The sequence below is a fragment of the Salvelinus alpinus genome, chromosome 18 (assembly GCF_045679555.1).
Source record: "Salvelinus alpinus chromosome 18, SLU_Salpinus.1, whole genome shotgun sequence".
Taxonomy (NCBI): domain Eukaryota; kingdom Metazoa; phylum Chordata; class Actinopteri; order Salmoniformes; family Salmonidae; genus Salvelinus; species Salvelinus alpinus.
Genome location: NC_092103.1, coordinates 2,480,997 through 2,494,306, shown reverse-complemented (window position 1 = coordinate 2,494,306; position 13,310 = coordinate 2,480,997). Strand labels below are relative to the sequence as shown.

Below are 13,310 nucleotides of genomic sequence, written 5' to 3'. Positions count from 1 at the left end.
AGTAAGAGGGGGCAGTCATCCTCCCCTGTAGTTATGTAATGAAGACCAGGTTATCATCATAAAAGGTTATAGACACAGAAGCACATTTGCAAAAGTTGCTAGGCCTCGGAGTTCGCAGTTTTTTTCCCTCAGCTGACCTGCAACGGACCATCTCAAAATGTGTCCCACATACAAATTCCCTGTTCAAAGTACCCAACTCCCTTGAACGACAATGTTTTATAGCAGATATCAATGCCCTAATTAGGCAATAAATCAGAATGCCATAGTTTAGAACAGGGCTGCCCAACCCTCTCCTGGAGATCTACTGTCCTGTAGGTTCAGTCCAACCCTAATTTAGCATATCTGATTCAGCTAGTTAAGATCTTGTTGAGCAGCTAATTAGTAGAATCAGTTGTGTTAAATTAGGGTTGGACTGAGAACCCACAGGACTGTAGACCTCCAGGAAGAGGGTTGGCAGCCCTGGTTAAGAATAATAATTCACACAGCCAGCACATTTTCCCCAAAGTTTATTGCGTCAAACATTTTACACTGCAGAGCTCTGGTCTAGATGGCAGAAATGTACTGTTGAACCAGTTTAACATTTTCACAATTCATCTTCATCTACAGTGGCCAAGCTACAAAACAGCCTCTTTGGAAAAATGTAACTTAGAAGAAAAGAAAACCTAAATTGATTGCCAATCAGTCTTTATACGCCTCTGTACATTGCATCCCAAACTATTTACATATTTTCAAAAGGCAAAAAAGTTTAATTACAAAACATTTCTGCACAATTTCCCAGTAAAAGACCAAGGTGATGATGGTCCTTTTAGTGTGATATCACAGAATATTTCAAATTATTGTCAATAACTAACAGAAGACCTACAAATTAAGCACAAAGAATAAAGGTTTAAATGAAGCATGACAATAAAGCCTAAAAACTAATGAAAGGACATGTAACATGATATAGAAACCAGAGAAATGTGTTTTAAGTAGTAAGTACAATGTCGAATATAATCTCAAACAGGACAACATTTCATGTGCAGTGCTGACATCCAAGTTGGGAAACTCTAAATATGATTACTTACAAAGCAGCCTACTTGGAGGAACAAAAATAAACTAAAAGCCATGGTACCAGAGTGTACTCTATTCATAGTTTTCATATTTGTGATAAAATAAACATAACGAATTGTTCTTTTGTGGTTCCATGTACAGCCCTTATAAATTTGCACTCCAATAGAAATGTTGTTTTCCAGTGTGCCCCAACTTATTTATTTTACAGTATAGTAACAAAACATTTCAAATAACTAAATGGCCCAGATTGAGTAAATTATAGGCAAAAGCATGGTGGTCCAAACCACTCTCCAATATTTCATCAAAACAGTGTTTCATTAGTGCTTTCTTTAATGTTCTAAATATATTGTTTCTTATAACGCTCAGTTTTATAGCATAACCAAAACCTTACAACAAGCAAGAGGAAAGACTGACAGGTCATTCATTCTTAAGAACTCAGTGGTATTTTCAGACCAACCCATTGAACACTAAAGGAAACTGTACATACAAAGTAAATACATTCAAATGATATGCATGCTGGCCATTTATCTTGCTGTAAGCATTGAAGTGTTAATGAGAGGGCAGGATGGGAAGACAATATCAGAATATTGATGATTGATGCAAAAACAAGGAACATTAGTATTTTGCTTTGATAACATCTGTTAAACAATAAATAACCACTGATTTAATCGAATGCAAGTTTGTAATTGTAATTCTATCAAGCCCCACCTGATTGAAATCAGAACAACAGATACTGTGTAGGGCCGAAATTGAACACAGCGCTTTAAAAGGGAAATGCTGTCATTAATTCTACAGAAAGACAGGGTCTACATCTCAGTTTTTAAACTCCAGAATAGGCCTAAACATACAAAATACAATTAATACTCCTCTAGACATTGTCTGTGCCCCAAATGGGACCATATTCCCTATATTGTGCACTACTTGGTCAAAAATAGAGAATAGGCTGCAATTTGGGACACATTGTTATCTAGAGATAATGGGCAATAGAGTCAAAGGTCAGTAGTAGTTTCAAGGACTGCACTAAAAAGCAGCAATAATTAAGATGATTTTGAAAACAAAACGTGTCAATGTACAACGTATGTACATACAGGATGTAACAGAGCTATGCAAATGATGTAAACACAACCATCTGTCAGTGCTTTCTCACGCTGCCAGTCAAACAATGCATCCTTTCCAACGGTCATGACTGTTAGTATAGTAAAGGGAAGAGTAGGACTTGACTTTCACAGACTATTGTGCTCTCAAAACTCCTCCCACATACATACATAGTCACTTGACTTCTGTTTTTGGGACTCGCTATGTCAATTATCCATGATGATGCTACATTCAAAAAGTATTCAATTTGGGAAGACAGACTTAAGTCTCCTTAAAACATCTAAGGCACACTTTTGTTGCTACTGAATGATGCCATTTCTGTATAAAAACTGGAAAGATGCACAGCTTCAGCTCGTGTGTGAAAAGTATCTTTATGATTAGATTGCTGAACTAGAGTAAACGCTCTTAACCATCAGACTAAGCCACAGTCCCTCACTTCCCTACCTCCCTTCCGACTGCTCTGCTCTGTTTCCCATGTGCAGTGAAAATGAGGTAGTTAGTTACTTCTTCCTGTCTGAAGATAATGAATCAGGGCTACTAGTAAAACTGTACTGCATCAGACTATTTTGCTTCTTATCTAAAATGTTGTAGATTAATTTATTGTTGATAAAAGGAACTTAAGTTCAGAATCCAACTCAAATCAAAGCATACAGTGCATGCGGAAAGTATTCAGAACCGTTAACTTGTTCCACATTTTGTTAGGTTACAGCCTTATTTTAAAATTGATTAAATAAAAAATGTTCCTCATCAATCTACACACTAACCCATAATGACAAAGCGAAAACAGGTCGACATTTTTTCAAATGTATTACAAATAAAAAACAGAAATACCTTATTTACATAAGTATTCAGACCCTTTGCTATGAGACTCGCAATTGAGCTCAGTTGCATCTTGTTTCCATTGAGATGTTTCTACAACTTGGATTTAGAAAAGGAACACACCTGTCTATATAAGATCCCACAGTTGAACGTGCATGTAACCAAGCCATGAGGTTGAAGGAATTGACTGTAGAGCTCCGAGACAGGATTGTGTCGAGGTACAGATCTGGGGAAGGGTGCCAGAAAATGTCTGCAGCATTGAAGGTTCCCAAGAACACAGTGGCCTAAATCATTCTTAAATGGAAAAAGTTTGGAACTGCCAAGATTCTTCTTAGAGCTAGCCGCTCAGCCAAACTGAGCAATCAGAGGAGAAGGGCCTTGGTCAGGGAGGTGACCAAGAACCCGATGGTCACTCTGACAGTGCTCTAGAGTTCCTCTTGCGGAGATGGAAAAACATCCCAGAAGGACAACCATCTCTGTAGCACTCCACCAATCAGGCCTTTATGGTAGAGTGGCCAGACAGAAGCCACTCCTCAGTAAAAGGCACATGAAGGCCCACTTGGGAGTTTGCCAAAAGGCAATTAAAGACTCTCAGACCATGAGAAGCAAGATTCTCTGGTCTGATGAAACCAAGATTGAACTCTTTGGCCTGAATGCCAAGCATCACGTCTGGAGGAAACCTGGCACCATCCCATGTTTTTCAGCGACAAGGGACTGGGACACTAGTCAGGATTGAGGGAAAGATGTATAGAGAGATCCTTGATGAAAACCTGCTCCAGACCACTCAGGACTTCAGACTGGGGTGAAGGTTCATCCTTCCAACAGGACATCGACCCTAAGCAAACAACCAAGACAATGCAGGAGTGGCTTTGGGACAAGTCTCTGAATGTCCTTGAGTGGCCCAGCCAGAGCTGGTTCTTGAACCCGATCAAACATCTCTGGAGAGACCTGAAAATAGCTGTGCAGCGACGCTCCCCATCCAACCTGACAGAGCTTGAGAGGATCTGCAGAGAAGAATGGGAGAAACTCCCCAAATACAGGTGTGCGAAGCTTGTAGCATCATACCCAAGAAGACTCGAGGCTGTAATCGCTGCCAAAGGTGCTTCAACAAAGTACTGAGTAAAGGGTGTGCATACTTATGTAAATGTGATTTCATTTTTTTTTTATTATAAATTTGCAAACATTTATATAAACTTGTTTTTGCTTCGCTATTATGGGGTATTGTGTGTAGTTTGATGAAAAAAAAAATGTAATCCATTTTAGAATAAGGCTTTAACGTAACAAAATGTGTAAAAACTCAAGGGGTCTGAATACTTTCCGAATGCACTGTATTTCTGTTATGACTGAATTAACATAGTGGACACGTCCTGGCAGGTAGAGTCAATCTCCTTTGAAGAGAAAAGGGTTAGAATAATAACATACATATTCACAGAAAGTGTCAAGGGCCATCTTCTGGCATGTCAATTTTTCAGGGCAAAACCAATTTAAAAATACTTTATGGAGCCCAGAGATACTCGTTATATTCTGCAGGAGTTGACCAATATTATTATTACTATTATTATGGATGGGTCTGGGATGGATGGATACCTGTAGTTCTATAGGCCTTTTCAGCTGGGTGAAGTAAATATTAGTCATCACACCGCTTTTGATCAAACAATTTTACTGAAACAATATATTAATAGTAATAATGATAATATAATAAGGCTAATAAATAAGCTTTTTATCAGCACTGCTTTGCATTACCACAGGAGAAGGGTGGGAGGACTCTTTGACCCCTCGCAAAAGTCAGTTCTTCAGCCAACCTTTCCACTGTCTAACCCCCAGGGTAGACAGGACCCAGAGGGGTGGCCAGGCCACAGTCAGTTGGCTGTGTGACAAGTTATTCAGAAAGGGAGAGTCTCATTCAGCTCACTACAGCTCTAGCAGGCCCTGCTGCCTCCAGAGATCCAGAGGTGGATGTGATAGTTGTTTTGTTAATGGACCCATCCATGTGACCAACAGAGGACGAGGACCCGAAAGTGTGTGTGTGACACAGGGTCTCTGAACTTCAGTTTCATAGGTAGTTGGGAAAAATTTAATACAAGGTGACTTTGTATCCATGTGAACAACTTGTAGAGGGACTTGGGATCCTGCTTTCATCTGATGGCCCGTCAATAAATAAAGCAAAATAGGATGTCCTGGACAGGGTTATCCAGGGCTGGGTACTGTAGGCAGGAGTAAGCAGGGCTGTGTAGTGCTGGGTGGGGTTGAGAAACGGTCACCGTGTCTCGCAGGTGTCCAGTCGGAGCCACTGCAGTCCCTGCCGTGTGTGACGCACCAGAGAGCTCATGGTGGAGGTCAGGCTCAACTGGCCCAGAGCTGAGTCCAGCTCAGACAACAAACCTAGAGACACACACAAAAAAAGAGGAGGAGAAAAGAGCCTGGATAAGTCAATACCAACATTAGATAGAGTAGCAGGAAAGAAATGCTCACATGAATATTACTACAACCGTCTACATCACCAGTATTTTTCCCCAGTCATCATGACCTCTAGTAATGATATATAGAACTACAGCTTATAAATAATCTGTTCAGGTGTAATAATATCCTTGTGTAAGACTATTTAACCTTCCCCTCTGCTCCTCCTTACCACTGCCTCTGTGTGCCAGCTCGTCAGCCTGCTCCCAGATGTCGTGAGCACTCAGGAAGAGTGCTGTGATGTTGACGTAGGACGATGCCACCTGCTGGATGACCTGGGGAATGGCCACAGTGCTCACATTGCCCATCCCCACCCCACTGCTGTGGTTGGAGCCTGGCCCAGAGCTGGCTGTGCTGGCAGGAGACGGCATGGGAGACATGGGGGATGGTGTGCCCGTGCTTCTGGGAAAGAGAGGGCAGGGTGGGGCATGAGTTACCTTTACTTAAGAGTGCTGTGCTGCAAGTCAGTTAAGAACAAATTCTTATTTTCAATGATGGCCTAGGAACAGTGGGTTAACTGCCTTGTTCAGTGGCAGAACTACAGATTTTCACCTTGTCAGCTCAGGGATTTGATCTAGCAACCTTTCGATTACTAGTCCAACGCTTTAACCACTAGGCTACCTGCCGCCCCGGATGAGACTGAGCACATAATACGATGACGTCCAACAGTATATATACACTTATTAATAAGTGGGTTGAATGAGATGTACAGTCGTGGCCATAAATATTGGCACCCTTGCACTTTTTTCAAATAATGCACAATTTCTTCCAGAAAACTGTTGAAATTAAAATATATTTTGGTATCCACATATGTATGTCTTCGGTGTGCAGTTGAACAAAACAACCAGAGAATTATCTGAGGAGGTCAGATGCAAGATTGTAGCTAAGCATGGACAATCTCGAGGCTACAAGTTCATCTCCAGAGACCTTGATGTTCCTGTTTCCACCGTACGTAATGTAATCAAGAAGTTTAAGTCCCATGCCACTGTAGCCAACCTCCCTGGACGTTGCAAGAAAAAACTTAATGGAAGATTGCAGCAAAGGATTGTTTGAATGGTGGAGAAAGCACCTCAGTTAACTGCCACACAGATTCAAGCTGACATTCAGATACAAGGTCCGACAGTTTCAACTCGCACCATCCATCGCCAACTCAATGAAAGGGGGTTATATTGTAGGAGACCCAAGAGGACCCCACTACTGAGAAAGTCCGACTGCAATTTGCCAAAATCCTTCTGGGAGAATATCCTGTGGACAGATGATACCAAATTACAGCTTTTTGGTAAAGCACACCATCTCTATGTTTACAGAAAACAAAATTAAGCTTTCAAAGAAAAGAACACCTTCCCTACAGTCAAACATGGAGGTTCAGTGATGTTTTGAGGTTGCTTTGCTGCCTCTGGAACTGGGTGCCTTGAACGTGTGCATGGCATCATGAAATCAGGTGAATACAAAAGGTATTTTGGAGCGCAATGTCGGACCCAGTGTCAGAAAACTGTGTCTCCGTCGAAGGTCACGGGTCTTCCAGTAGGACAATGACCCAAAACACACTTCAAAAAGCCAATCTTGGTGTTCTCTGGCAAATGCCAAACGTCCTGCACGGTGTTGGGCTGTAAGAACAACCCCCACCTGTGGACGTCGGGCCCTCATACCACCCTCATGGAGTCTGTTTCTGACCGTTTGAGCAGACACATGCACATTTGTGGCCTGCTGGAGGTCATTTTGCAGGGCTCTGGCAGTGCTCCTCCTGCTCAAAGGCGGAGGTAGCGGTCCTGCTGCAGGGTTGTTGCCCTCCGACGGCCTCCACCACGTCTCCTGATGTACTGGCCTGTCTCCCTGTAGCGCCTCCATGCTCTGGACACTACGCTGACAGACACAGCAAACCTTCTTGCCACAGCTCGCATTGATGTGCCATCCTGGATGAGCTGCACTACCTGAGCCACTTGTGTGGGTTGTAGACTCCGTCTCATGCTACCACTAGAGTGAGAGCACCGCCAGCATTCAAAAGTGACCAAAACATCAGCCAGGAAGCATAGGAACTGAGAAGTGGTCTGTGGTCACCACCTGCAGAATCACTCCTTTATTGAGGGTGTCTTGCTAATTGCCTATAACTTCCACCTTTTGTCTATTCCATTTGCACAACAGCATGTGAAATTTATTGTCAATCAGTGTTGCTTCCTAAGTGGACAGTTTGATTTCACAGAAGTGTGATTGACTTGGAGTTACATTGTGTTGTTTAAGTGTTCCCTTTATTTTTTTGAGCAGTGTATTAACTTCTGAATCAAAAACAAAAAGGTTCTGTAATGTTACATTACTTATGAAGCCTTTTTTATTTAAGCAGTTGTCAAAGTACTCTTGATTGATTCCCCAGTGGGTGAAAATTTGCTTTGGTGATGAAATTTCACTTCCTTATGTTATAAAATAAATGTTACCAAGACAAATATGATTCTTCATGTTCTGAATCATTCAGTGGGGTCTAAGATATCATTAACATTATATACAAAAAGTCAGATTTTGTAACCTAATAAGCACCGAGCTCTGTTGACAGAGCGGTGCCGCTCTTCCGCAGCATTCTTTGAGGATTTTACATGTTGTGGTGGTCGTCTGCAAAGTTGTTTCCGCGCGGCACACAAAGTTAAATTAACATAACGCGAGCTGAAATAAATGTAAAAGGCTTTGAAAATAAAAAGCTTGCTCCATTGACATTTCAGAGATGTGCTTGTTTGGTCACTTTCATAATGTTTACATACTGCTTTACCCACTTCATATGTATACTAAACTAAAATATAAAACCCAACATGCAACAATTTCAAAGATTTTACTGAGTTACAGTTCATATTAAGGAAATCAGTCAACTGAAATAAATGCATTAGGCCCTAATCTATGGATTTCATATGACTGGGACTACAGATACACATCTGTTGGTCACAGATATCTTAAGAAAAGTTAAGCGTGTGGATCAGAAAACCAGTCAGTATCTGGTGCCTCATGCAGCGCTAATCATCAATTTTGCATTGAGTTGAACAGGCTGTTGATGTGGCCTGTGGAATGTAGTCCCACTCCTATTCAATGGCTATGCGGAGTTGCTGGATATTGGCGGGAACTGGAACAAGCTGTCGTACACGTTGATCCAGAGCATTCCAAACTGCTCAATGGGTGACATGTCTGAGCATGCAGGCCATGGAAGAAATTGAAAATGTTCAGCTTTGTTTCAGAACATTCAATTCTCTGACAATAGCTCTGGTGGATATTCCTGCACACTCCCCCAAAACTTGACACATGTTGTTTTACAAAACTGCACATTTTAGAGTGGCCTTTAAATTGTCCACAGCACAAGGTGCACCTGTGTAATGTTCACGCCGTTTAATCCTCTTCTTGCCACACCTGTCAGATGGATGGATTATCTTGGCAAAGGAGAAATGCTCACTAACAGGGATGTAAACAAATTTGTGCACATTTAAGTTCATGAAACATGGGACAACACTTTTATATTTTTGTATTCTAGTCAATATAACTACTGCTGTACACACACCTTTTCTATTAATTCACAAAATACTTTTCCACATTTTGTTGGGTTACAGTCTGAATTAAAAATGTATTAAATTGAGATTTTGTTTCACTGATCTATAGAAAATACCCAAAAATGCCAAAGTGGAATTTGTTTTAGAATTTTTTTACAAATTAATTAAAAATGATTAAATGTCTTGAGTCAATAAGTATTCAACCCCTTTGTTATGACAAGCCCAAATAAGTTCAGGAGTAGAAATTTGCTTTCAGATCACATTAGATGCATGGATTCACTGTGTGCAATAATAGTGGTTGACATGATATTTGAATTACTAATAAGATTGTAACCCACACATACAATTATCTGAACGGTCCCTTAGTCGAGTACTGAATTTCTTTTATTTTTTATTTTTTTATTTTAATTTTAAATTTTATCCCCTTTTCTCCCCAATTTTCGTGGTATCCAATCGCTAGTAATTACTATCTTGTCTCATCGCTACAACTCCCGTACGGGCTCGGGAGAGACGAAGGTCGAAAGCCATGCGTCCTCCGAAGCACAACCCAACCAAGCCGCACTGCTTCTTAACACAGCACTGCTTCTTAACACAGCGCGCCTCCAATTTGGAAGCCAGCCGCACCAATGTGTCGGAGGAAACACCGTGCACCCGCCCCCCTCGGTTAGCGCGCACTGCGCCCGGCCCGCCACAGGAGTCGCTGGAGCGCGATGAGACAAGGATATCCCTACCGGCCAAACCCTCCCTAACCCGGACGACGCTAAGCCAATTGTGCGTCGCCCCACGGACCTCCCGGTCGCGGCCGGCTGCGACAGAGCCTGGGCGCGAACCCAGAGACTCTGGTGGCGCAGCTAGCACTGCGATGCAGTGCTCTAGACCACTGCGCCACCCGGGAGGCCCATTGAGTACTGAATTTCAAGCACAGATTCAACCAAAAAGACCAGGGAGGTTTTCCAATAACTCGCAAAGGTCTCCGATTGACAGATGGGTAAAAATAAACAAAAGCATATACTGAACATACCTTTGAGCATGGTAAAATTATTAATTAGGCTTTGGACGGTGTATCATTACACTCAGTCACTACAAAGCTACAGGTGTCCTTCCTAACTCTTGCCAGAGTGGAAGAGAACCGCTCAGGGATTTCACCATGAGGCCAATTGTGATTTTAAAACAGTTAGAGTTTAATGGCTGTGATAGTTTTCTCCTGAGGATGGATCAACATTGTAGTTACTCCACAATTTTCACCTAATTGACAGCGCCGACCGAGATGGCCGCCTCGCTTCGCATTCCTTGGAAAATATGCAGTATTTTGTTTTTTTATGTGTAATTCCTTACATTGGTACCCCAGGTAATCTTAGGTTTCATTACATACAGTCGGGAGGAACTACTGAATATAAGAGCAACGTCAACTCACCATCGTTCCAACCAGGAATATGACTTTCCCGAAACGGATCCAGTGTTTTGCCTTCCACCCAATACAATGGATCTGATCCCAGCCGGCAACCCTATGCGACGCCGTAAAAGGGGCAAACGTAGCGGTCTCCTGGTCAGGCTTCGGAGACGGGCACATCGCGCTCCACTCCCTAGCATACTACTCGCCAATGTCCAGTCTCTTGACAATAAGGTTGATGAAATCCGAGCACGGGTAACATTCCAGAGAGACATCAGAGATTGTAACGTTCTCTGCTTCACGGAAACATGGCTAACTCAAGAGACGCTAACGGAGTCGGTGCAGCCAGCTGGTTTCTTCACGCATCGCGCCGACAGAAACATACATCTTTCTGGTAAGAAGAGGGGCGGGGGTGTATGCCTTATGATTAACGAGACGTGGTGTGATCATAACAACATACAGGAACTCAAGTCATTCTGTTCACCTGATCTAGAACTCCTCACAATTAAATGTCGACCGCATTATCTCCCAAGGGAATTCTCTTCGATTATAATCACAGCCGTATATATTCCCCCCCAAGAAGACACATCGATGGCCCTGAACGAACTTTATCTGACTCTTTGTAAACTGGAAACCACACACCCTGAGGCTGCATTGATCGTAGCTGGGGATTTTAACAAGGCTAATCTGAAAACAAAACTCCCTAAATTCTATCAGCATATCGATTGTGCTACCAGGGCTGGTAAAACCTTGGATCATTGTTATACTAACTTCCGCGACGCATATAAGGCCCTCCCCCGCCCTCCTTTCGGAAAAGCTGACCACGACTCCATTTTGTTGCTTCCAGCCTACAAACAGAAACTAAAACAACAAGCTCCCTCGCTCAGGTCTGTTCAACGCTGGTCCGACCAATCTGATTCCACGCTTCAAGACTGCTTTGATCACGCGGATTGGAATATGTTCCGCATTGCGTCCAACAACAACATTGACGAATATGCTGATTCGGTGAGCGAGTTCATTAGAAAGTGCATTGATGATGTCGTACCCACAGCAACGATTAAAACATTCCCAAACCAGAAACCGTGGATTGACGGCAGCATTCGCGTGAAACTGAAAGCGCGAACCACTGCTTTTAACCAGAGCAAGGTGACCGGAAACATGACCGAATACAAACAGTGTAGCTATTCTCTCCGCAAGGCAATCAAACAAGCTAAGTCCCAGTACAGAGACAAAATAGAGTCGCAATTCAACAGCTCAGACACAAGAGGTATGTGGCAGGGTCTACAGTCAATCACGGATTACAAAAAGAAAACCAGCCCCGTCGCGGACCAGGATGTCTTGCTCCCAGACAGGCTAAATAACTTTTTTGCTCGCTTTGAGGACAATACAGCGCCACTGACACGGCCCGCTTCCAAAACCTGCGGGCTCTCCTTCACTGCAGCCGAGGTGAGTAAAACATTTAAACGTGTTAACCCTCGCAAGGCTGCAGGCCCAGACGGCATTCCCAGCCGCGTCCTCAGAGCATGCGCAGACCAGCTGGCTGGTGTGTTACGGACATATTCAATCAATCCTTATCCCAGTCTGCTGTTCCCACATGCTTCAAGAGGGCCACCATTGTTCCTGTTCCCAAGAAAGCTAAGGTAACTGAGCTAAACGACTACCGCCCCGTAACACTCACTTCCGTCATCATGAAGTGCTTTGAGAGACTAGTCAAGGACCATATCACCTCCACCCTACCGGACACCCTAGACCCACTCCAATTTGCTTACCGACCCAATAGGTCCACAGACGACGCAATCGCAACCACACACTGCCCTAACCCATCTGGACAAGAGGAATACCTATGTGAGAAGGCTGTTCATCGACTACAGCTCAGCATTTAACACCATAGTACCCTCCAAACTCGTCATCAAGCTCGAGACCCTGGGTCTCGACCCCGCCCTGTGCAACTGGGTCCTGGACTTCCTGACGGGCCGCCCCCAGGTGGTGAGGGTAGGTAACAACATCTCCACCCCGCTGATCCTCAACACTGGGGCCCCACAAGGGTGCGTTCTGAGCCCTCTCCTGTACTCCCTGTTCACCCACGACTGCGTGGCCATGCACGCCTCCAACTCAATCATCAACTTTGCGGATGACACTACAGTGGTAGGCTTGATTACCAACAACGACGAGACGGCCTACAGGGAGGAGGTGAGGGCCCTCGGAGTGTGGTGTCAGGAAAATAACCTCACACTCAACGTCAACAAAACAAAGGAGATGATTGTGGACTTCAGGAAACAGCAGAGGGAGCACCCCCCTATCCACATCGACGGGTCAGTAGTGGAGAAGGTGGAAAGTTTTAAGTTCCTCGGTGTACACATCACGGACAAACTGAATTGGTCCACGCACACAGACAGCGTTGTGAAGAAGGCGCAGCAGCGCCTCTTCAACCTCAGGAGGCTGAAGAAATTCGGCTTGTCACCAAAAGCACTCACAAACTTCTACAGATGCACAATCGAGAGCATCCTGTCGGGCTGTATCACCGCCTGGTACGGCAACTGCTCCGCCCACAACCGTAAGGCTCTCCAGAGGGTAGTGAGGTCTGCACAACGCATCACCAGGGGCAAACTACCTGCACTCCAGGACACCTACACCACCCGATGTCACCCGCATCTTGCCTATGCCGTTCTGTACCATCACTCATTCATATATCTTTATGTACATATTCTTTATCCCTTTACACTTGTGTGTATAAGGTAGTAGTTGTGGAATTGTTAGGTTAGATTACTTGTTGGTTATTACTGCATTGTCGGAACTAGAAGCACAAGCATTTCGCTACACTCGCATTAACATCTGCTAACCATGTGTATGTGACAAATAACATTTGATTTGATTATTGACAGATTCCCAAAACATGCATCCTGTTTGCAACAAGACGGTTATAGTAATACTGCAAAAAGATGCAGCAAAGAAAGTACATTTTAATGTTTGGAGAAAATCCA

The 13,310-nt window shown here is 43.5% G+C and overlaps 1 protein-coding gene across 2 annotated transcripts in view; it reads right to left on the bottom strand.

Moving 5' to 3' along the window:
- Positions 1-489: 489 nt before the first annotated feature.
- LOC139543505 (AF4/FMR2 family member 1-like) overlaps positions 490-13,310 on the bottom strand; it is an 86,466-nt gene continuing 73,645 nt past the window's right edge. Inside the window, exons 18-19 of one of the 2 annotated variants that reach the window (XM_071349634.1) lie at positions 5,594-5,823; positions 490-5,346 (exon numbers count right to left, since the gene is read on the bottom strand). In XM_071349634.1, coding sequence (XP_071205735.1) covers positions 5,222-5,346; positions 5,594-5,823 — 355 coding nt within the window. In that variant the 3' untranslated portion in view covers positions 490-5,221. The remainder of the gene's footprint in view (positions 5,347-5,593; positions 5,824-13,310) is intronic. The other variant, XM_071349635.1, reaches the window with a different exon arrangement.